At 34.8% G+C, this 27018-nt stretch overlaps 1 protein-coding gene across 3 annotated transcripts in view; it reads right to left on the bottom strand.

Moving 5' to 3' along the window:
- The window catches only part of LOC149718443 (cell adhesion molecule Dscam1-like), a 451194-nt gene that overhangs the window by 336325 nt on the left and 87851 nt on the right, over positions 1–27018 (bottom strand). For all 3 annotated transcript variants that reach the window (XM_089845167.1, XM_089845151.1, XM_089845159.1), the window contains exons 3-5: positions 11579–11740; positions 3248–3397; positions 2212–2505 (exon numbers count right to left, since the gene is read on the bottom strand). In XM_089845167.1, the coding sequence (XP_089701293.1) occupies positions 2212–2505; positions 3248–3397; positions 11579–11740 (606 nt within the window). The remainder of the gene's footprint in view (positions 1–2211; positions 2506–3247; positions 3398–11578; positions 11741–27018) is intronic.

The raw sequence follows: 27018 nt of genomic DNA on the forward strand, positions 1-27018 counted from the left end.
AAAACAACAAGAAAAACTGTAATAGTGGTCTGTTTAGCCATGAAAACAGCCTTTAAATAGTTAAAAGCTCCATATAACCCTTTCGAGACTATAGCGCGAGCAGCTTTCTTCCGTGAGCATGGATCGAGTGGGCTATGATCCAAGGGAATTTTTTCGCTGTTATCTGCTATTTTCACGGACCACTCGTTCACGCCAAATCAATCTTTCACCTCACTTGAATTTTTCATGATTATATTAAGATTTGAAGGAACAAAATTCCAGATTACTATTTTCACTACCATCTCCCTCTGGTAACCTGAAGCAAACTTTCCTCTCATTTTGCTGCTCATTACCGGTGTCATTCCCTTGAGTTTCAGTTCTTTATAACTACTATCATGAGTTTATTTATTTCAAACCAAAATATAAAAAAATTGGATTCTTTTTCCTTTTGTGCTACTTAGAATTTACAAATGTATATAACGTTGTTACATGCCATATCAAATAGTCTCTAACCATTGTTAGAAACTAAAGAGAGAAATTGCGGAGTAACAATGATCATGCCCTGAACTATGAGAAAGAACAATACGACGGTTGACTAAAGTACACTTGATATTACATCATTTTGCAAAACCGCGAGTAAAAATCTTACTGTCCCTATTGAATTTACCGCCATTTCTTTTAGAATAAATAAAATGTTCCACTGCAAAGCGTGCCAGGACGAATGGGGATGTAATGTCTTAAGGAACCTTTTTAAAACGCAAAACCATACACGTACTCTCTCAAAAGTAATTAATGTAATGATAAAATGTTTTCGGGGAATGGAATTGTGGTCGAAAAGCCGAGATAAGTAAATTTTTGAAATTGATTACCAGTAAAATAAGTTATTTCAACGGAAAACGGTAATGGAACGTTGTTTTTTCTTAAGCATGCCTTTAAGTTTCAATTAAAAAGAAAAATTAATATCTGATCCTTCAGTCAAGTGATAACCTCAGTCTTATCGATACTTTTCAGGTCTTGATTCTAATCAAGACATTTTTGATTAATATAGACAGGTATCATTTCTTTTAGGGTTTAACTTGCTTTCATAATCTTAAAAAAATGCAATTGGGAAAGTTATAAAAATGTCCCTTTGGGCTGACGGGCAAGGCCTTGGCTCTTTGTTCAAAGTCTAATATAAATTTTCCATAATAATTAAGCTTCAAAAGGTGATCGAGGCGCTCTGATAATCAAAGCGCGTATTTTTACGAAAACTGCCAAAGGCAACTCTTAACTAATTAGCGTTGACGAGAACAAAATCACGTATTTAGTGTAGCGGTAGGTATTTTGCTAGTGGCGATTTACAAATCAAAAATGGTCCTAGGCTAGCATTGCCACCTTTTAAAATTTTGCAAATAAATATTAATATAAGATAGATAACGGAATATTTCAGGTACATTTTTTAAAGTTTTTGATGTTTTTATTTTTTTTTAGTAAATCGATAAGAATTTTGCCTGGCATTTCGTTCTCTATTTAAAGACACACTTCAATTTCTTTTCAGACTGCTTGAAGAGTCTGTTCGAAAAGAAAAAGAGAGTGTAAAATAGTACTTATTGGTACAATACCCGCTAGTTGCTAAAGAAGTTTAACCTCTCAAACGAGATATTTCCTCTTGAACGAAGACTCCTTAAATCGCAAATTAGGTACAGAGGTTAATTGAAAGGTCAAAAGGTATTTGACGCCATGACCCGCACCTTTGGTCATTCAGCTTATCCGGGAATGGGAGTAAAAAATTACTGTATAAAACTGCAGGCAAACATTCAATATAAAGTTTGTTTATCAAGTAACCTAAATTGTGCCAATTATGTTTTTTATCTAATTAGTTGACTTGACTGAACACTAAGTCTACTAGGTTAGAAATGGTTTTTATAATCGATTTCGATCAAACTAAGAATGAAAGATATGGGATAAAGCCCTGCCTTTCCTCTTGCCATTCGTCTCCTGCGCTGTAGGCTCTTTGTTTCACGAGGTACTATGTCAGAAATAATTTCTTCCTCTGTTAGTTATATCGCACATTCAACGAATTACAATTCATTTATAACAGGAAGATTAGAAATCTGAAGTAAAACATGAAAAGCATGCTACATGTCTTAGACTTTTCATGAGAGTTCATGGAGACTTCTTCAGACTAATTGTTCACAATTTGCAACGATATCCAGACTAATAGAATCGACAATGATTTACAATTCAACATACCTGATATTACTAGTTCGGTAGTTACGATCTGTTGACCAACGCTGTTATTAACGACGCAGATGAACTGCCCTCCGTCGTCAACTTTAGCGTTCCTGACAGTCAGAGTGCCAGCGTATTGGGAAACTCTCTGACCTCCTTTGACAGGGATCCGACGCCCGTCTCTTATCTTGTACCAATTGTAGGTGGGTGGTGGATACGCTTGAGCCGCGCAAGGCATAATGACTTGGTCGCCTTCTTGAACTCTGACCTCTGATTCGCGATGCGTTATCTGGGGTTGAACCGTGCTATGTGGTTCTGAAAAAGATTAATGTGGGTTCATTACTCTTAGCAGAGCTACGAGACAAATGGTTGACCATTAATTTTGAGTTTTAAAATATGCTTGGAGCTGCCTAGTAAAAGACGCATTCACAGTTTATGAGATTCTAAAGTGGGAATTAAAAACAAGCTCACATATTGCAGTAGTGGGATAACATATTAATTCGTGGAAACCTTTAAAAACAATTTAGATAATTATGGGTAGGGAGGATATTTGCTAATAAATTGGTACAGTGGCGTCTTAGGACGGTGTAATTATCGTAGAAAGATATCTCCTGGTGAAGAATTTTGCAGAAACACCAACCATCAGTGATTCTGTTTCCCTCCCTAACCCGATTCGATCAATGAAGGAAATCACAGAAGTCATTCTATTCGCTTAAAGAAGAACCTTTAACGAAGATGGCGCACCGATCTCTCTAATTTTGACTCCAGATAATATAGACGGTCCTCTACGGCAGGCATATACTTATGCATTATAGGATTATGATATACTATATTTGTACGACTTGCTTTTGTGGGTTTATTATCGATTGCAAGACGAACGTTTTGTCGGAAACTACGAACTAGAAGAAAAGGTAACCCGAGGAAGCTAATCCAAATCCATTGATCTCGGAGACCCTAAAAGCTAATCGCACGTGACGCGATAAGCCATAATCCCGCGAAGGATTATGGTTTTTGTCTTCCATTGAAAACTAATACGAAGAAAAACGAAATCCCTTACCTTTAACTATGAGTCGACCAGCTGTCAAACTTTGTTTCGTCTCACCGGTCAGCCGTAATTTGACCTGACAGCGGTAGCCTCTGAATCCATCTTGTTGCTGTACGTTAAGGATGTGTAATTCTCCACCGGGTAGAACGCTGTATTTTCCACCTATGATAAAAGAAAGAGAAAAGGTCGTGGAAAAATGTCAAGCGTTGAAAGTTTTCTACTATCTAAAATGGATCGACAGTGTTTCGTATCCTCCATTAAATATGTCCAGCCCTAGTCAAAATTGTATGAATATGTTCAGCCCTAGTACAAACCGCTGTGCAAGCTTATAGCCAGCCCCTCATCATTCAGTATTAAGAGTAGGATCAGTGATGGCATAGGTTCCTAGATTGTAATGCCTTATCTCTTAATAAATTAAGTTTGTTTTAAGTTTATTAAAAAAAAAAAAAAAAAAAGAAAGATGTTTCGTATCCTCCATTAAATATGTCCAGCCCTAGTCAAAATTGTATGAATATGTTCAGCCCTAGTACAAACCGCTGTGCAAGCTTATAGCCAGCCCCTCATCATTCAGTATTAAGAGTAGGATCAGTGATGGCATAGGTTCCTAGATTGTAATGCCTTATCTCTTAATAAATTAAGTTTGTTTTAAGTTTATTATTATGATGCACATTTACTAACGATACACAAACCTCTCAAGAAACCCACACAACGAAACAGACAGGACGCGCGACTCTGGCGGAGAGAGTGGCTTATGAGTGACGCGTTGCAAAATGAAAAAAGGACGACGTCATTTTGCTTTTTTTCGGGAGTAAAGTATCCGAAAGCAACCCTGAGCCAAGGGCAAACTACGTAATCGATCTGAAGGATATATCGGTGTTGATTCTAAACCAATTCGAAATCGATTGAATATAGAATTTTAGGTCGTGAACTGGGCCATGTATGGGGGACTTTTCAGGTTCCAAATCTAAACGTCTATTGTGTCGGTGCAATTGTACAAGAAAATGCTTTCACTCTAAAATTGAACTGCGACTCGAAGTAAAAGTCATGACTGACTGACACTTCACGCCCAGCCCAAACTGCTTTCATCAGAAGGCTAGAATTTTGCATGTACGTTTCTCTTAAGAAGTTGGTACACAGTAATAAAGTTTTGCTACAATTTAATATACTGGTTTGCTACACCCTGTAGACGAGGATTAAGTTAAAGATGACTCTACCCTTTATATTGGCGAACCAAAAGAGAAGAAAATAATAATGCCGTGTACCTTTACTGCTAGGCACATATAAACTCTAGAGCATACTACACATTGGCAACTTTTGAAGCTTTAACTTGGCTATGCGTTTTTACATGCGAGTCTGCGACTAGCGTCGGCAGATGTCGCTATGTCCATAACGATAGCTTTGGCGCAATTTTTCAAAAGCTTTAAAATGCGTTAATGTGGAGTAACGTAAAACAAAAAGTTCGCTAACAAATTAAATGGGTCAAAACAACTTTATTTATATAAAGAAAACACTAGGATAAAGTTGCCTATTAGTATAATGTCAACGCTTCCCAAAAAATTCAATAAAAACTTTGAAAGTTTCATTCATCGCGAAATGAATTGAAAACGCATTTTGGGAGAAAATCATTAGAGCGTTTGAACCGAAACCAAGCCAAATCCCTGGCAGCATAAAATAATATAATAAAAAAGAAATGAACTTCCAAGCCAGACCATGGTGGCCACAATCCTACAGTAACAATAAAGGGAGATTTTATTAAACAAGAAAGCCCTCGCAGCCCTTTTACCATCCCGAAAAAACTACCGCAAAACTCAATGAAGGAAAAAAATACCGCAACGTATAAGCCTATAGAACGATGGAAAGGATAAATCAGGGACCCCGGGTCGAGGGAGTGATAACTATATATTTTTCTTAATCAACTACGTAATCAAATACTATGTTCATTGTTATCATTACGCTGAGTAACAAGAACAATGATTTCTGTAATACAGAGTGATGGCATTAACTATTACTGCAGTAACATTAAAATGATTACGATTATGCTATGCTATGAATAGATGATTTTGTTTACCCTATGAAGCAATTTTAGTGCAATTTACAATGATTGCATTATGCCAAGAGCAGCTTGCAGAACATGTGCAACAATTACTATGACGAATGCAGCTATTTTGAAATGAGCACAGATTAAAAGATGTTAATACAGAGATTTCGAAAGAAGTAGAGATTAAAGGAAATTATTACAGGGTGGTATCGGGAATGGCAGTATTTATGCAGAATAATAATAATAGCAAGTTCAGTGTCATTGCTAGATAATTGCGGAGACTGAAGAGTGATTTCAAAACAATTAGAGTGATTTTAATGCGAAAAAAGATTTAGATCATTGTGGTTATTTGGCGATTTTCTCAAGTAGAGTGTGATAACCTAAGGGTTACAGCAAATAAAATGCAATTGTCTAACGATTTCAGCAAGTACCGGAAAATTATCCAAATATTACCTAAAGTCCGGTGTGATTACAGTAAGTGCGATTACTTGGAAATTTCAAATAGGAAATAGCGATTTCTTAGGAATTACAATAAGTAAAGAGCGATTACTGTATAAATAAAGTACAAGAACATGGTGATTACTTGGCCATTACCGCAAATACAGTTACTAAATTTTAAGTAGCATACAATCACAGGGACCAAACATTACAGTCATTACACAATCACTTTGAGAAAACCGAGACATAACGCATACGACAAAAAAATGATTACAACGATTACGCTGTGCAAAATAGAGTAATGAACTACTAAAACATAATCATCTGTGTATACACCAAACAAGTGATGAACCCCTCGCCCCAGATCTCCCCTAGAATGAAAAAAAAAACGAGATGAAGAAAAAGAAAAAAATAAGATTTCGCCTTAATATCCAATATCTTTTCCCGTCTCGATTTTTTTCAAACGCACCATCCCCAATTCCGAAAATAATATACGAGAAATAAAAGAACGGTTAAAGAGAAGAAGAGCGAGAAGAATAGGATGAAGTGGAAAAAGAAAAAGACGCTGGGAGAAAGAATGGAAGGCAGTTGGGATGAAGGGAGAAGGACAGAAGTAGAGACGGCGCTAAAAAGATTTCCGACTAATCAGCCGGTTCTGGCGAATAAGGAGAATAAGGGAGAGATTCTTATTCGACTCATTGAATCGTAACTGTTGCCCACTTGGGTGTGTAAGGCAGAAGACGGTGGTGACGCCGGCCGATGCTCCAGATCTTCCTCATCCGATACAACTTATTCGAGTAAATCAAGCTTTAGATAACAGAAATCTAATGCCATCTAGAAAAACCGGAATTCTTAAGATCTGGGTTTCTAAATAGATCATTTACACGGTAGTTAACTAATCAGGGTTATTTACAAGAATGATAATTACACTAAACGTAATTTATGATAGAAATTCGTGGCTAGTTAAGTTGAACTGTATAAATATTAACCTTGGCTTTGAATTCAGAAAGGAAATCACTGCTTAGAGTTACGAAATTGGATTTATTTCGGAAAAAAAATTAAATTACCTACCATCTTGTCATAAATATATAGAAATTAAAGTGTGGTAAAATTTCTAATAGCAAAAACAAAATTCGTAGTGACATTATTACTCTATCTGTAAAGGGTAAATTAGAGACAAATAACGACTCGTCTTATCCCTGTTGCTACCTACAACTCACCTTTAAGCACAATTATTTCATAACAGATATATCATTGCGTTGTACATAAGTAACAGTTTTCCTAATTTTATAAAGTGCATTTGATTTCTGCATGCGGCAGGAAATTTTAATATTTTTGATGGCTTTCTGCAGGTTTGTGACGTATGCGCAAAATTTCTATTTTTATCCGAGATTTCAAAGATGACAATGGAATGAGTTTTAATGAACCTCGATATCTGTACTATCTAACATTTTAGGAAAATTTCAAATGCTATTTTCTACCGAAATAGTCCTTTGTTGATCTTTTTTTTAAGCCTAGACACAAACTCTTCGATAATGGATTCTAAGAAAATGTTTTTAAAAGAAAGATACTTCACAAACGGCTTGGCTTTAGAGCAGTCTATGTGATAGTAACAATTCTTTGAGTTCTACTGTATTTTTCAAAAAAGTGATAGTGGTGTTTACTTTCGACTATCATAGTGTTTTAACCCTCATTGAAGATGCGAAAATTGAGCCTAATAAGTTATTATGTTATTTGGAAAGGGAAAATAATATTGGAAAATAGCCCGCCGTTTGATTGGGTGCATCATAACGATGTCACTAACGCTGGAAAATATTCGTGACCTGCGATGATCGTTTCCTCCATAGGGGTACCAAAGGTGACTCTTTAATTATAGCAATATGGTGACGTCGTAACAGTGTCTTTTAACCGCGAATTGTAAAATATATTTTTTCTCAAAACCAAACATTTCAATAATTCTTCATACTAAAGTTTAAAGATCGGTTCATGTGCTACTATCTCTTAAAATTAACCCTATAGCCTTCATCTGCATTTTCATGGAGGAAGTAGAGAGAGGAGAGTCGAAGATTGGTGGTAACTTGAACGGCATAGTCACTTCTTCACGTGCATCTACCTCCAAGCATGAACAACCGCAGGAAGGCCGTTATTTGCAAACCAGTTCTCTCTTATTTTTTTCTCTCCATTGCACCGATTGCGCATGTGCATAACTGTAGGACCGAGTTAGTGCTCGGTACTGGTTTTGAAACGGTACTGACAGAGAATTTTGTCTCTCCGAGTCTCCTCTTATCAGTGCTCACTGGTATTTTTAATGCAATTTTGGTAGCCATTTTCTTCCTTTTATTTCAGTCTAGCATGGTCTTAAGCAATTAAGAACGAAGGTATGAAAGTAAAGAAATCCACGGCTGAGTATTTTCGGTTTGATAGTACATTTAGTAAAGAAGCCCAAGAGCAACTGAAGAAGTTTACAGAGACCGAAAGAGAAAAATCTCCATCCCAGTCTCGCCTATTCAGAAGCTATTGATTAATGGCGAAAAAAGCATTCCATTGAAGAAGAAAAAAAGAAAGACGGTGAAAAGGGGACGGACGGGTTGAGGAGAGCAAAACAGAAGAAGAAAAAACCCTGGACAATAAGTCATCCAAAGAGGGGGAGAAAATGAATAGAAAGGCCCTTTTGCAGCTCGGAATACGCTCCCCAACTTTGGAGAACTTATTTTCACTTCTATCCGTACTGAATCGCATCGCGTGGCATCGTAGCCTTTCGTACAAAGCGACGTACGTCTCCCCCTTTTTCATTTCAACTCCCGTCTTTCTTTCGCTTCTTTACCAAATAAAGTCGCCACCAGCGGAAAATAGGTCTTTATAGAAGACACTTCCGTAGACTTCCGTACTCATCCAAGTACATTAGAGAGATTGAGCTAACTCCCTTCTTTACTTTGAACCGAGAACTAGATGACCCTTGAAAGTTGAACTTTCTCCAGTGAAATTGTGCGGGACCTTAAACTCTTTTCTTTTGTGAATACCAAATTTTACTTTCAAGCTCACCTAATTGCAATCATGATATCTTTATACAGGGTGTTTCTGAAGGGTATATCAGAAATTAAGGGTTATTATTTTTTTAGGCATTTCCAGTGAAACATTTTCTATCACATTTTGCCGTCCGGCTCACCGTTTGGAGTGTTTTAAGGATGACCACATATTTATTTTGGGTGGTTTTTGAGTTTCTTAAATAATAACTTGAAAACGGTATCCTGGACTGCAAAATGTCATAGAACATTTTTGACTCAAAATCACTCAAGGAAGATCCCTCTTAATTTCTAACAGACCTACCAGAAACACCCTGTACGTGCTTGATCTGGAGTACGTAGTTACCTATACAAAAACAAATGATTCATTCTATATTCCTTCCAAAAGCAAATCAGTTTTATCAGTCTCTTTCTACCCCCTTCATGCAAACATAAAATTAAATATGTATAGTTGGTTCCAAAAACTGACGTAGTACCGAAGGAGTGTGGTTTCCATGATCGAATCTGGGCCGATGTTTTCTATGACATTTTGCTCTAAGGGTCATTGTACACATGTTATCGTCGGAGTGTTTTACACATTTTTCCTTAAATTTTAGTTAAAAAAAGAAAAACAATGCTTATTTAATTAAGGGTCAAACCTAAAACACTCTAATCACACAAGGGGTATAAAATACACTTCATTAGCCTGACCCTGAACGGGGCCGAAGTTGACAAACACGAGTCATAAATATTTTTCCTTCGATAATGGACTTCCTCTGGCACGTATAGAATATGAAACTAGCAAGTCAAAACTAAGCAACATTTTTCAGTATAATTGGTGTCGTTAATTCTTCTTCCAATTTTAAATTTAAACTGTAACTTCAAAATATCGCCAGCAGTACTTGACGTCGAAGGTTAGCGTTTGATCATTTGAAAGACTTTGCTTAATCTTTCCTCCACGGTATATAGTTAGACAGTAAACTGGTGCGGAAAACTTTCGCCAAGGTTATACGCTCGAATTGGTTTCGAGTAGGATGATCACTTGTTATCTAAGTATAGCGAGATCCGATGGAGAGTTGGGAAACCGGGAACAAGAGACTTAATTCGGGGTGTGTTGATATTCCATCCCAAGTTTCCTTTTCAAGGGGGTATACAGTAAGAAGGAGGGTGATCTTTCCGCCACTTCCTCTATAGGAACTAGCTAAGGAAGTGATGCTGGCCACTGATATCGATCCTGAGGCTTCTCTTTCTCTTTGGCCCCCCAAGGGTCCCGTTCGCTGTGGAGATGCACTGTTTTCAGTTTCATAAGGGTTTATCCAAGCAATGGTTTAGTAACTTTTTGCTTTGAAGTATTGGCATAGAATTTCCTAACGACTTTACATGAAATATGACACCAGATTCTTTCTTTTTGGATGACCAAAACAAAACCACTAACTAGAACCGAAAATGGATTTGCTTGCAGCTGACCTCCCAAAAACCACTATAGTTAGCATGAAAAATGATTCCACTAACCCCTAGTAAACACCGAAAAAAGGTTTTTTGACCGCTAACCTTGATAGAAAATCGCTAACTAACGCCGAAAAAAGGTTCCTTTATGGCTGACCACAGCAGATCGCTTGCTAGTGCCGAGAAAAGTTTTATTGACGGTTGACCACCATTGCTAACAGCTAGTAAGCCCAAAAAAAGGTTTCTTAACGGCTGATCCCCACAGAAAACAGCTGGAACAAAGGTTTCTTGACGACTAACCTCCACAGAAAACAGCTGGAACAAAGGTTTCTTGACGACTAACCTCCACAGAAAACAGCTGGAACAAAGGTTTCTTGACGACTAACCTCCACAGAAAACAGCCTAACCTGTTTCAAATTTTCTTTAGTACTCCTATATCGGCCTGGCTACCGTATCAGCGTATTTTAAAGAGGTGTTCTTTAACCACTTCTTTAAGCGTCACTGGTTTTCTCATGGATTTTTTTGTGCTTCTCCCACCACTATTCTTCTTCTTATTCCCGCTGCCTCTCATTTTCTCTATCTCCGTTAAAGAGAGAGGAACGAAATTGTTTCGCCCAATGCACTCAGTTGGAGAAAACAGCTTTTAATTGTTTCGCATGGGTAATTCCCTTTTAGCACCCTTATGCCCTACTTTCTCCTTCTACCGCCTTTTTCTCATTTTAAACATTTCTTTTCATTCAAGAAAACGAGTTAAACTTCTAAACAAGTTTGTTTGCTCGCTTTCAACTTCTATTAAAGTAGAGGAAAAGATAGGTCTAATGACTAAATGATAAGTGATATGAACATCTAATGGATTAACGTAGATGATTTTGAGTGTTCGCAATAACCCTAATAAAAAAAGCCGAGAAACTTCAAAGACATTATTGGTTTGTAATGAATGGTCTTAAGTCCCTCCCCCATCTTTCCCGGATCTATCATGCATCGTCGCCATATTTTCAACCATATAAGGAACCAGTGCGAAAGAATTGTGACCACAAGGAATCCTAAGATAGATTTATAAGTTCATAGGTCATAAAAGTTTCTAAAATATCACAGAGCTGTATGGACTTTGGTGAAGCTAAATGAAAGATCTAAATCTGAAAATGTTAACCAAGGCTTAGGATGTTAATCTCAGTAACCCATTTTCCAGAGACGTTTCAACGAGCTGCTACTAGCGTCACTTGATAGTTTGTTGCAGAACAAGCCTTTCGCGATTATTACTAACTTGGTCCATTACCACTTCAAAAGAAAAAAGAGTAAGAGACGCCGTCCAAAGGAAGTCGCCACGTTGCGATGGAAAATAAACCGAAGAGTTTTAGAGAAGCTTCGTGTGAACTGGTTTTGACAATAACAACTGTAAATGACGTGTTTGATATTTACCTTCACTTCCATCGGCGTGAAATACTCGGCCATCGTCACGATACCAAGCTGTCACGTCGACAAAGTCCTCGACGAAAGTTGGGATGTGACACTTTAAAACGGCAGTGTTACCCAAAATTACGAACTCGTCGTACACTCGAACGTCAAACTGTTGAGACACAACTGTGGAAGACAAAGAAAAAGAAATACATATCTATGAGAATTTATGAAATATGTTAGAGAAACACAAATAGTTCTTAAAACCAGGAGTTCATAACCAAGAGGAGTAAACTAAAAAAAAATAAAAATAGCGATGTGAGCAAGGGGGTAAACTTGCGTATGAATACTAACACGAGTGCACAGCCAAACCGATTTACATTTACCAGGTTTGCAATGTATAATCATATTATCTTATCAGCATGAACCAAAAATATTGTAACGTCCGGAATGCCCCAAACTATTTAAGCCGAAGAGAAGCAAAGGTTAAGGTTATATTAAAGTAGAGCGCTGATTGGTTGACCAAAGAAGACAGACAAATAGTGACACTTCGTCTTGTAAAAATGCCACAAGTATAATTCTGGCTCATATCAATATTGTCAAAGATCTCGGACTTACGGAACATTTCTAGCGAGTTTCTATAGCTTGGGAACTCCCCTATACCCTATCACTGTATTGCGAACCGTTCGACACTAGTGAAGCTAAGCTTCTTTGTCTACTCCCGAACGATAAGCTCCTGTTAAAACTTCCGCAGATAAGCAACTGAACTAATATGATCGTACTAGACAAGATTAGCATAATAATATTATACAAATTTAACTTTAAACCTACAGAAGGACGCGGATGTACATTGAAAATTCAAGAGTATAAAAAGATAAGCCCAACCAACGTTCCCAGATTTAAAAAAGGACAGAGCAACCAACTACTTGTAAGGGGTTTGTCGCGAAATCTTTCTTATTCTTCGAGGAAGAAAAATCCCTTTACAAGAACGTTTACAAGGGAAACAGCCCGACGGATAAGAGAGAGAAAAAAATGGGGATTGTAGCGGTATATATAAAACACGAGACTGTTATGAAAAATGTCGGGCGCCCTACAATTTCTTCTCCTTTGAACTGCGGGGAATCTTAAAAGCCGAGCAAATTTTTTTATTAAGTCCAAAATGTACGCTGCCCGAACCCAACACTACACGTAGGAGGCGGAAAAGTCGTACAACTGGCGAACCAGAAATAAGAAACGAAATTTATGGTAATCGTGGTCGAATCGAGACAATCATCCAAACCGAAGCCTTGCTGCGAAGATATATTTCAAAGGAACTACAAACTTAAGGAATAGCCCAAAAGATAAATCTGCACTCTTTCACATAATTTGAGTGAATTTTTTGGAGGGGGTTCCGGAAGTAAAATAAAAGTAACTTTGGAGTATTATTTTTTGGGCTAATCATATACGGTCGACATATTTATTCAAGCTGAAAGTCCTGCTCGTTTCTGAGGATTTTTCTTTACCTACAGAGCTGAATACGTTCATTCGTACTTACTAGAGTCAGTTCACGGTCAAACTCAAGAATATGAACTTAAATAGATGACCATAAATTATATACTCAATGATGTCTGTCAGATAATGAAAAACGGATGTGTAAAAAAGATTTACACGAGAATAGTTATTGGACCAAAATGAAGAAGAAATTACTATTTCAAAATCAATGGAATCGCGTGCACTGGCTTTTCGCGTGCATCTGAAGGCCCCACTAAATAACTAACTAACTAACTTTGTATCAACGCATAACTACGTTGGTTATTACATAAATTAATGTATAATCTTTTGATTATTGATTTTTAACAAATTTTTATTAATGTTTGAGTGGGGTCTTCCATAGAGGTTTGCGGATTTAATCGAAAGGTTATAGTAAATAATAAAGATACGCATAATATTTGGTTATAATTTAGTACTGCTTACTCATCAAATATTCAAAACAACTTTATTGGCTGACATTCGTGGAGATAGCAGCTAATTGCAAACAATAACTTTATGATACCCACTGGCACGTGATCAAGTTATCTACGCTTTAGCAGACGATCTATGAAAGTTTAAGGATTCTCCGAGGTATTTGTCATTTTCGGTGAGCAGCTATTTCAGTATTCAAAACTCTTGGCCGTAAAATAACAATAACTCTTTTTAAGTCGTCTGCTCTTAAGTCTAAACAGGGAAATTAACGTTCCAGTGCGACCGAAACGAAATTAACGAGACATAAGATTTTACTCAATAGTCTGAATGGACATTTTAAAGTTGAAAATTTAAATAATTTGTATCTAGAGTGCGCGCGCAACTATAAGATTTTAGATACACAAAAACGATATCACCCTTCCTTTAGTTGGTTGTTCCCTGATATTTTTCCACAGAAAAAAACGAGAGGGAAGCGGCCATGGAAGTAGAAAAGAAACAAAAAAATCTGGGAAAAGCTTTCTCGAGAAAAGAATTTTTCTTATCTTGAAGGTCCCGAAATAGAGGATTGGGATTTTCGATTCGCGTGCCGAGATCGAGTTAGTAAGCTTTTCCTCGCACACCCCCTTTCTGTCTACCCACCCGCCTTATTCCCAGTCGTTTTCCCCTTTTCGCGATATGACTGATGCTTGGCCTAGACCAAACTGGGTAAACGCAAGAAGGACCGCTGTCTAAATTCTAAAGTCCATGCTCGAAACTGCAGGCGCGCGATGCACGAAATCTATTCCTTGAAAGAATTTAAAATCCGTTGAACTTCTAACCCGATTCTAAATCAAATTTAAAACTCGTGAATCTTTCCAAGGTTTTTCTTTAAAATAGGGTAGGTTGGCGAACTGCATTCGTAAGTAGGCAGAAGCAGAAGTAACATCATACTCGTAAGAGTGGGTCTAAATCATAGTAATGCTTCCTTTAAATTAGGGATGAGCCTGTATCGATATTAAATGGGGATGAACCGGTACCCATTAAAATCGCTTTCATGGCGATACATAATATTTTTTAAATGGTTTAAAACTTGCGCTTTAAAATGAGCTAGTTAAAAATCGTTAACTAATTTTTTATCAGGCCGGAAATGGAATAGAATAAAAAATTAAAGGGGAAAATGCTCAAGAGTATACAGTTGATATACTCATTGGTAAAGATGTGAGATTACCATAATTTTTTAAAAAAATTATTTCCCAGGTAAATTATTAAATTACGGGGTCAATAACCGATAAATTAGGGCATGAATTACTGGTGATTCGGGGATAAATTACCAGTAAATAATAAATAAACGGTAATTAGGATTGGTTAAGGGAAGTCGAATTATAGGGGCGAAGTGTCCTATGTTATTTCTACGTGCCCCTGTAGAACTATTTGACTGCAGTACATCGCTGTTCGAGATTTATAGATTCAGTGATTTGTACGTAAATATACTGGCGCTAATTATAATACAAATACATCGAAATCATTCTATACTGGAGAAACAAATATCGTATGTACTTATCCCATTGGGAAGAAGTTGGAACTAAGCGTATATATATTAGAAATTTAAAAACACAATTCTCTTCCGTCTTCCAAGATATAAAAATATTAATTTCATTCATTAGCGAAATACTAAATATTCTACATTCTTACCACATTGTAAAGCACCAAAAGAAAATAATGTACACAGTTAAATTGATTGAATGAAAAAAATCCAGGCATTTCTTTTAATTACATTAAAAATATCACAAAGCCTCTATATCGCCTATTTATGTAACGAGAGAAGAGCAATTAAAACACAATTCTCTACCGTCTTACGGCCAATGCATAAAATATTGCACTTCATTAGCGTAATACTAAATATTCTACATTCTTACCACATTGTAAAGCACCGAAAGGAAATAAGGTAAACAGTTAAATTGAGTGAATGAAAGAAAAAAAATGGAAATTTCTTCTAATTCCATTAAAAATATCACAAAGCCTTTAAATGGACTATTTATGTAACGAGAGAAGAGCAGTATAAAATAAATGGTTATTACTAAAACTCGTGTTAATATTGTAGATAGATAAAGACACATCTTTTTTATATATGAAAAAAAAAGAATTTCCAATTATGTGTCTATCCTAGCCAACAATTGTTATGGTACCTTTTCAAATCACTGGTTGCATTGTTTAACTTATTGAGTATAATATTCACTCGCGAGACAACTAACTCGGACGATCAAGGTTGCAACTACATTTTTTATGGGAGATGAAATCTTGGAAATGGATTGAGAATGGAATCTTCATTGGCCTAACACCGTAAAATATAGATAGCGCGAGTAAAAAAGGGCGTTAAGATAAATTGAAAAAGAAGGGATAGATAATCCTGACGGGCAGAAAGAGATATTTCTCTTCCATAATCGATTTCTTCCTCCCCCCTCTGGATCAACCCTTCTCATTCGCGACCTCTTGGCGTGATCCGACTCTCTTAAACTTGACTCCTTACCCCACCTCGGTGGTGGTCTTTTTTTAACTTCGGGAACACCCAACCACTTTGACGAGAAGGGAGAAGAGTTTGCCCAACATATTAGAAACAAATAACCCACGCTATAGCCACCTAAAAAGAAAATTTACCAAAGGAATAGAAAGATTCGACTGAAAAAAGAAACCAAGTACTTGGAAAGTTCATAATTTAAACTTTTTTATTGGAGATGGGTTATAGCACTTTTATTTTAACAGTTTGATGTATTTTAATTGATGAAATGGTGATTAAGATATTTTAATTGATGAAATGGTGATTAATATATTTTAATTGATGAAATAGTGATTAATATATTTTAATTGATGAAATAGTGATTAATATATTTTAATTGATGAAATAGTGATTAATATATTTTAATTGATGAAATAGTGATTAATATATTTTAATTGATGAAATGGTGATTAAGATATTTTAATTGATGAAATGGTGATTAATATATTTTAATTGATGAAATGGTGATTAATATATTTTAATTGATGAAATGGTGATTAATATATTTTAATTGATGAAATGGTGATTAATATATTTTATTTAATGAAATGGTGATTAATATATTTTAATTAAATAAATAGTGATTAATAAATTGTAATTAATGAAATGGTGATTAATAAATTGTAATTAATGAAATGGTGATTAATAAATTTTAATTAATGAAATGGTGATTAATAAATTTTAATTAATGAAATGGTGATTAATAAATTTTAATTAATGAAATGGTGATTAGTAAATTTTAATTAATGAAATGGTGATTAATAAATTTTAATTAATGAAATGGTGATTAATAAATTTTAATTAATGAAATGGTGATTAATAAATTTTAATTAATGATATGGTGATTAATAAATTTTAATTAATGAAATGGTGATTAATAAATTTTAATTAATGAAATGGTGATTAATAAATTTTAATTAATGAAATGGTGATTAATAAATTTTAATTAATGAAATGGTGATTAATAAATTTTAATTAATGAAATGATGATTAATAAATTTTAATTAATGAAATGGTGATTAATAAATTTTAATTAATGAAATGGTGATTAATTCATTTTAATTATTGAAATGGTGATTAATTCATTTTAATTATTGAAATGGTGATTAATACATTTTAATTATTGAAATAGTGATTAATACATTCTAATTATTGAAGTAGTGATTAATATATTTTATTAATGAAGTAGTGATTAATAAATATATTTTATTAATGAAGTAGTTTTTAACATATTTAACTTTATGAAGCAGTGATAAATATATTTTAATTAATGAAATAGTAATGAACATATTTTAATTAATGAAATAGTAATGAATATATTTTAATTAATGAAATAGTAATGAATATGTTTCAATTAATGAAAGAGTAATGAATATGTTTCAATTAATGAAAGAGTAATGAATATGTTTCAATTATGAATAATTTATTTCCGTATTAATTAAATATATTAATTAATGAAATAGAAATGAACCAATTATTTTTTCTTGAATTAGCTATCTTAGTGTAAATTAAATATTTCAATCGTGATTTAGTTTCTTTTGGTAATGATTCAACCCATAATCTAGCTCAAAGTATATTGAGTTCGTCAGCATTGTTTAAAATAACTTATTATTATTATTATTATTTAAGAAATGTTCACAGAGTTTAATCTATCTAATGCTAGCCCCTTAAATTAGGCAGACCTGTGTTCCTTCAAGCATACGACATTACACACACTTATAAATTTCAGGTTCATTTAAAAATTCCTGACGTATAGAAGTTCGCGATTAGTTTCCACTCCTTTCTGATATTTTCAATGCTGGCTGCGACTATCCGGCTAAAACTCCACCCTCATACAAGTAATTACACGAGCCGACCTTTCGCGAGTCGTCGAGTAATAACAATTTTCGTAGTGTTACAAGTCTCTTCCACGCTCCAAAATACTTTTTTACGACTCCTTCGAGAAGATACAAGCTAACATTCTGGCCCCTTTTACCTCCTAGGTTCTGGCCTTCCTAATACTCTCGGTTTCTCACTATTTTCGATTTATAACATAATTCTCCATAAACGGGCTTTCGTTTCCTTCCCACTAACTCCAAAGGACGCGGAAATCTCGTTGCTTTCCACGGTCATAGCCCACAGTGTCGTTACTTTAACGATGAAACCCAAAATGAATGGGATACACCGAGCAAAAGGCTTAGATATTGCCCGTGTAAAACCTATCTCGGATAATAAACACGATGTCGTCGCACGTTTAAATTAATAATTCAGAACGTAAAAACTTCCAAAACTACGGACTGGGTAGTATAAAATAGCCAAAAATACCGTATTAAATTCTGAGAGAGAAAGTCATAAGGTTACAATATATTTCCCTACGGCTAAGGTGAATTGAAAAATCTTTATGTAATGTTAAAAAATAATTTAGAAAAACAGTATATTTATCGATAACTTTTATATTAAATAATTCTGGAAAGTAGAGACCGATAGTAAAGAACGTAAAAAATTCAGTAACTAAATATATATATATTTTCAATTTAATTTTTAATTTTGTTTTTGTAAGAGCTCGGTATAGAAATTTTTATATATATTTTTTAAAGTAAATAATATTTCGTTTCCAGTATATGCCCCAAACATATTTTTAATATTTAATGAATTTTTAACGCACCAGACGTGTTTAAGACTACCAAAGTTTTCTGTTTAATAATTCAACTGTTCAGTAAGTATTTACGAATATTAAATGAAATTGTAAAGCCTATAGGTTAGATTTTCGCAAAACATTTCTTGTTTGTAGTGGAAATTTATATTGGTAAACTAGGACATTAAGAAAAATGTATTGTATGGAATTACTAGACTGCCATAGACTTCAAAAATTTTACTTCATTGTCCAGTTTATTCCTCAATTTCCCAAAGGTTCACGCAATATAAGGCATCTAAACTCGGTATAAAGTGCTCACAACTCAACATGGTTTAATAGACTCGTGAAAAAACAAATTTTAAATTTAAATTACCGACAGAACGATAATTATATTTTTACCAAAATTTGAATCTGTAATTTATCCGGAAATCCCTTGCTGAATTTGAACCTTCTACCTCACCCGGAAGTAGGATTAAAACACTTACATCCGCCTCAGGGATAGATAAGTCAAGGATTGAAATTTTAATTTAATGTGGAATAAAATGGTCCTAAAACCGTTTTTATCGATTATAGTTGATGATATTGAAGATATTTCATCAATGTTAAACCATTAAAAAAATGGTTGTATTGCCACTTCATTATCCATTATAGAAGTTTGGGTTCTTTCAAACTTACATTCAGAAAATGGGAGTATTATTAAAGTTTTCTTCCAAGTTTTGTTAAAAAAAAATATATTAAGTTCAAAGAATCAAGGTTGTCCCAACTATTTTCGAAATACATGAGGAATCGTTCAAGTCTGTCAAAGTTATGTTGGAAAAATGAGAAAACGTTCATGAAATTGATATCAACAAATGTTCATGGATCTTTTTTGAAGTTTTCCAAATTTATGGTAAAATACAATACATCTTGGTTTTTAAGCTTGGTGCCAACAAAATTCTTGACTAAAAATGCTTCGTTTTACTTCATAAATTATTCCAAAACTATTTTGTATGAATAGCCAACAAGAATTCGGTTTGAGATGGACAACTGGTTAAAAAATACCACCGAAGTGACTTTTCTTGGAGATAAAAATAAATACATGAACGAAGAGTATATAATAACCAGTCCTTGTAAACATGAATCACCGAAGCCAAACTTACTTCAAAAGGTTCAAACAAAACTGAAGAAATGTAAACAGTATAAAAGTTTAAGGGTATACGCGCATACAAGAATTCATTCGAAAAAGCACTCGAAGAAATCTATACTTTCGAAACAAGTTACGTAAAAAACCTTACTAAAATCCAACACTAGGTCTAGCACATAAGAGTGCAGACTCAAATACAATATTGAGGTCTTTTTTGTTACAGTATCCTCTAAGAGTAGCAATAACGCTGTAAACATCGAAAAGTATTTTCAAAATCGATCCTTCAGCCAATGAAATAAAATAGATTTGCTTAAATGACTTTTAAGCTTGGAGAAATTAAACGGGGGAGCGTTTATAATTGATGCTTTTATTATCCTGCGGACCCTCTAGAGAGAGCTAAAGTCTAAGCTTTGAGAAATAACCAAATAGTTAATGTTAGTTTAATCCCCTTAATTGAATTTAGTAATAGGGGCAAAAAATTATGTAACACACAAAATGGTAAACTTTCGATAGCTTTTCTCTACCTTAGATAAATTAAGTCTTCAAGACTGGAAACACTTTACATAACCAATAACTCAGAAGAGCAATTTCATGCTCAATTTAACTACAGCAAAAGTTAAGGATTTTAAGTAGCCCTCCATCTTCCCGATTGTGAACAGAAGCCTACCTGTAGCTCAACCGTGCACTGCTTCAGAGAATCGCTTGTTATTTCCAGTGGAACAATATTACAAATCACCATTGATGAACTAAAACCGTTGCGTTTTACAATTTTGACCGTCCGCATTAAAAATTTAAGCGAGTTCTGTTTTATATAACATTCTTACCTTACAAGCAGCTTCTTATCTCCAGGTGGGATAGGGGCGTTTTAAAACATTAGCTTTTTTACCAGAAAAGTAGCGTTATCGAGTAAATAAATTTTTTGACCTACTTTCTATTATTTACATTATAATCCAGGTTTAATCTTAACTTAATTCAAATTCTACTGTTTTGCCATTGCTTTACCAAGAAAGAATTAAATATTATATCATAAAGCGAAGAGAAGTTAACTCAAAGTAAAAACTTAATATGAAAATAAAATAGTTTAAGAGAAGCCGAATTATAGGGGCCAAACATCCTATGTATTTTCTACGTGCGCCTGTAGAAGTATTTTACCGCAATACATCGGTGTTCGCGATTTAGTTCAAAATAGTTTTGACTCTGAGCGCCAAAATTTGGAAACTGTTCGGTAAATTACCATTGAAAATTTACGGTATGGTATAAATCGGTAAATTACGGCGGTATTTGGTAAATTACCAGTAAGTTGCGGAAGGTATATTACTGACTCACATCTCAAAGTACAAAGTTCAAATAGGGCGTCGTATAACTTTAAGGGCAAGATAGTTAAGAATAGAGTGAAAATTAGACGCCTGGCAAATATAAGTTTTTAATACATGATGAAATAAAGATATATCAAAAGAACATATTTTAATTGTATAATAATAATTGCTATCTAAGGAAGTTATTCGTTCATTTTCTACTATTAACACAACCTTGTAGTTAATTCCACCAATAACAAATGCTGTTTTTACCTCTCCGGGTGACGATGACGTCACTTAGAGGTATTACACTCTACGTGTCTGTGTGTGCGTGTGTGTCGGTTACCATGTTCGCAGAAAGCAATTTTTGGCTTCTACTCCCATCATTAGGATTAAGAAGTACACGGCGATCTGCTAGGGTCACGATAAACTTCAATCCTCCCAATGGTTCATGCCATTGCGGGTTTTTTTGTCATTTATTGTGAATCATTCGCCTTATTTGGCCTAAATTTCTAAAAATTGTTAAAGAGGCCTACGCTTAATGAATTCAAACGTCAATAATAGCTATGTTTAAAATGATTTTCGGAATAAAGATTCTTAAAATGACTTAATTTGAATTAAGATAAATGAATGACTATAAAAATAATTTTATTTATTTAATTATTTTCGAAAAACCTCTTAATTGCGTCTCGACTAGGAGAGGTTAATTTTGGTTTCCCAACTTGTTTCATTTTTTAACTCGGATTGTTCTTAGTTCAGGGCGTAAAACAAGACCTAAGACATACGGAAGGAAGCAAGAAGGTACACGGCTATGAAGGGAAGTAGAAAATACTCGTTCCGTGAAATGTTTTGTTCTTTTTCTTCCCTTACCCTCGTCCGCTCCATCTTATTCTTTCTCGTTTGCTTTTCGGCTTATTTCTCCCTCTTTCTAACTCGTCAAATATAAATGCAAAAAAAAAAAGAAGACACGCTCATGGCACTGCGAGATGATTTTTTCCCCGTTGGGCTGGACGCTTAAAAACGGCGGCAAGGACAGGGTTGGAGGGGGGAGGGGTTGGGGAAGAAAATCCGAGCGAAGTTTCGCGGATCATGATACGCCATATTTTTGCATGAGCGATTTTGGCTAAGCCCGATGCTCAATATTCTTCAAGGGCCGGAAGGAATATCGATCAGGTAGTTTATGGAAACCCTGGGCTTTTTTCTCGCGACCCTCTATATAAACCATAGGTAACATACCAGGCATAGGCATGACTCTAAAATATATAAAGATTGTGAACAAAATAAAGGATAACATTAAGGAAGAGTGTCAGGTCATATAATCATTTCTTCATTGCAAACCTAAGTAAATTTAACGAATGACGTGAGAAACATTAATGATGTCGTAAACATTAAAAGAGTTTTCAAATCTATGAAGCTCGGAAAAGCAAACACGATTCATAGGGTCTGTCAGCAATTAAGGGAACTGTTCTTTGGACTATTTCGAGACGAAAATGTTTTATGACATTTTGCCGTCCGGGCCACTGTTTTCAAGTTAATGTTAAAGTGTTTTACGGATGATTCTTTCATTAAATGAACTTTACCTTTAAGTTGCGCATATTAGTTTTAAGGGCCACTCCATTCATAACTTGAAAAGGGTTGCCCTTAGGATAAAATGTAGTTGAACATTTTCGACTCAAAATAGCCCAAATAACATCCTCCATAATTTTTGACAGACCTTTCAGAAACACCCTGTATATATTACACCAATTTTCTTTATTTATTTTTTTATTTGAACGAGTGAGAACTAGGTTTAATCTTTCGCATAATTGACGTCATAAATACTTGTGTAATTTTTTGGAAAATTCAGAAAAATGTATTCTGCCCTAAAATGTTTGTGCGAATGACCACTGCAGCTAAGTTTCCTAATTTCCAAAACCTCCCAATAACTATATAACAAGGAAATTAATTATATGAAAGATATAATGAATAACGAATTACTCTCACCCAATGAAGAGCCCCATCCCTTAACTTGCAAAGAAATTTTTAAAATAAACACTGTCTACATTCTGGTGTCGTTCTTGACACAGAAGAGGGTCGGCTAATGACTTCTATAACTCATTCCTCCTCATTTAAATAAATAAATAGATAAATAAACACCAGATATTAATAAATATTTTGAAGGAAAAAATAATTCGTTTAGAACAATTTTTTTTTTTCAAATATATCTTACTGCTGTTATACTGAAAACTACAGGGTCATAGATGACCAAGATGATTAGAATGGATTTCCAATGTAATTTACTTATGTATAAGATATCACTTATGCTAAACTAATACGGAATAAGGTAGATCTCATACCCGTTTATAACCGGGGCAAAAAAAAAATCTCGAAATAAAAAACGCTAAATTCGACTGCATACTAAGCAAAAAAATATAAAAAAAGAGAGCGAGAGAGAGAGAAAATCTCACTCTCTTTTCGAAAGATTTTTTTTCTTCTCCTATCCTTAACTTGGAGTTAAGGAAGAAGTCGAGATTTCATTTCTATTCAACGAGGACAAAAAGGCGTTTTCATTTACGATTTAGAGGTTTTTTTCTTCGAATGGGGTATATTTTGTATTTCAGTTTCTCAAAAATAATAAATCATAAACAAGTTAAGGATATCCATCATATTTTATATCGTAAGTTGGAAGTTTCAAACATTCGCGTTGATATGCTTAAAATGAAATAAACTATGAAAAAAATGCTAGGATTAATGAAGTACGCAGTGGAAATCAAAATTTATCGTAAATCTTGGCCTCATGTCAAAACTATTTTTGAAGAAGTTTCAGTAATGTTAATATTTAAAGTACAATGGCATGGTCACTAACGCACTTAGAGCAGCACTAAGAAATGGCCTTCATAGCTGAAATGTTGCCTATGAAGAAAAGCGCAACGGGTGGAGCCTTGGTAATAGCAATAATCTTCTCTTTATTGTGTGAGCCAGTAGGTTCTATAGTCTACAAATTCCAGATATGATGGATCTCGGTTTTTGTACATACATTGTACAGGGTATTCAAAAAAGGTAATTATAGGATCGAAGTACAGTGGGTTCTACGAGTCATCATGAGTCGAAAATATTTCATGACATTTTACTACAAAGTCCACCCTAAAAATTTAAATAGTCACACATGTGTAGTAAATATCTTTACTTAATAGTGCATTTTTGCTAGATAAAGATTCAATAATGTTCCTAGATTGAACACTGTTGAAGGCTAATATGTCTTACTTCACATATGTTAACAAAGTCCTTGACTTAGGCACCAATCAATGTTTGAAAGCCAATGTGTTCGTAACTAAAAGTTGTAGACCCCATTATCTTTGACATTTTCCAAAAAATGGCAGACTTAGCAGAAACACAGTGTATATACGTTTAATCTACTCAAGCCAAAGTCTAATTCCAGCCATGTTCTTGATTATCCTAGCTTTTAGATTTTATGGCGACCTTATCCTTAATCATTCATGATACTATATAAACATATTATATCTAAAAAGTACCAGGTAAGCGATTCACTGGCGCAGTACACGAATGCCAGCCTTCAGTACGCGGTAGTACCAGGTTCCAACGTACGTATCGTTTTCTACTTGTTAGGTGTTGCGAGCTTTTTTCTGCGGTTGCCAGCGAATTATTTTTACGAAATTATTACTAACCCACGACATTATGGCAACAGTAACTCTGTTAATAACTTACAACTAATCATGTTTTACAGTCTAAAAGCTGCAGTCATAGACTAAACAACAGGATAATTTAAAAGTTAAATTTGTTTTTCCTTGTTCTTCCAAAGTGATCCAAGTTGCAGTATTTCACTATTACCAAGTCAATGTATTTTAATTAGGACTAAAACTAAAGGATTAAAGAATTCTATGAAAACGTCTTAAACTCGTCTAGACATCGCCTTTGTCTTATCTATAGGAAGCAAAAGTCAATAATAGACTTTTTTCAACTTAATTCGCAATGTAAAATAAATGATTCAGTTCTGAACTGATTACCTAGAGGGAGCTCGCGTTAAATTTTGAAAAAAAAAATCCAGCGCCAAGATGCAACTTTTCGCTGTTCTCATTGGTTTAATTTAATATAGAAACAGTGTCAATTTGGCGCATTGAATCGACTTATAGACATAATGGACGTAAAATAACCTTATCTTGATATAATAGCAACGTCCTTACATCAACAATTTAAATATCAGGTGAGCCACGCGCTGCGTTGCGTGAAATGTAGCTATATAATAATTCACGTCATAGAATTTCAGGTCCAAAGTCGAAAACGGAAGGGTTTCTCTCTCATATTGGGATGTAGGAACCATTTTAAAATTAATGCGATCTAGCGCGTATTATAAATCATCGAGGAGTGAGATCGAGAGGAAGGATGGAGAGAGGGAGAGCGAGAGAGAGAGGGAGAGAGGGGGAGAGAGAGACGGGAGGGGGAGGGTCAAGAGGGTGACGCGGCCAAGGGATTATATTGGATAAATTTAGGGAAAACAGCTCCCTGACGCACCCGCCCAAGCCGTACCATCATCCATTCCTTTCCACCGCTGAATCGCATTATTCGGGCTAAACCGCAAATATCGAGACAATCTCAATGCCCACCGAAATTCGACAAAGATCCGCGGCGCGTTAATTAGTTGGGTATCTCCCAGAGAGAATTAAACAAACGGGCATCGGGGGAATCTGTTTCAAACAGGGTTCCTGGCAGAAATTGTTGAGAACGGCAACCCCGAGTCCTACGTGAAACTCGGATTGTGGTCTATTTGAACAATTTTGTAGCGATACTGATAACGGGAATTGGTTGGAGCCGTGAATACAGTAAATATTTTATAAATTAAGGAATTTTAATGACATGCGCTGTAATCACAAAATTCCCCATTTATTCCATGATCATCTATAGTCACTTGCAATAACCTATTTCCGCTTTAGTTTGTAGAAATGTCAGAATATTAGTTTATGCATAATTTCCGAACTTCTATCAAATACGTCGCTTTTGGGTCTATTTTAAAATTCACTAACTTCTCCTGGCATTTTTCAGAAAAATATTTGAAAACCCCTGCACAACTTTTAAATGCAAATATATTTTCAGCATAATTATTCATACTTTGTGCATATAAGCATACAATAGCGGTTTCTATTTTTTATGTCGTCATATCAATTCAAACATGTTAGCTAGTTATTTTCTCCGCCGAATTATATTACTAAAATCTCAGATATTAATTTTGGTACACGTTTTCTATTCAATATTGATGACACCAGATGAGGAAAATCATTTCATATGTTTTTATAAAATCACATTTCATAAAGCAGTACTTCAAATAACCCTGCTTCAACGTCTCTCTTTCCTAGGTACGCGGCGCTAGTCTCTAAATCGTATCTAAAATTATTATCTTTGCTATGGTATATTCATCAGCATTCGGGGCGTCCGAAAGGCCTATCTTTCCACGGTTTACCGACATCTATTAAAATTTAAAATTAAACTGAGACAAGAATCCTAGATAGGAAAAGCGAAATACGACGAGAAAGATTACGCATTGAATGGGAAAGATATCAAGATGAGGATGAAGATGAAGGCAAAACTTCAATCATCTTCTATATGTTTTGCATAAGTGTCTGATCATAAGTTTCCAGCAGTAATTGTTGGTCTATATGAAGGACCGAATATGGTAACTTATAAACGTTATACCAGAGGTACCCTAAATAAAGATGACAGAATGCGATTCTGTAAGGAGAGCGTTGCAAGGAAAAAATGTATATTTATTATTCCCCCTAGCGGTATATTAATGTAATCTCATTTATGAATACTAACGCGAGCTCGCTGGCAAACCGAATACATTACTTGGTTTGCAATAAGCAACTATGATCAGAAAAAAATCATAAATATTCTAGTTAACACCGAAAGTGTCTCAAAAGGGAGAATATTGTATTCGGAGAAAGAAAATTATACCATCGTAAGAAA

This window comes from Phalangium opilio, unplaced genomic scaffold (genome assembly GCF_054372755.1).
Source record: "Phalangium opilio isolate 3A_F unplaced genomic scaffold, DU_Popi_V2 ptg000002l_1, whole genome shotgun sequence".
Classification (NCBI taxonomy): Eukaryota; Metazoa; Arthropoda; class Arachnida; order Opiliones; family Phalangiidae; genus Phalangium; species Phalangium opilio.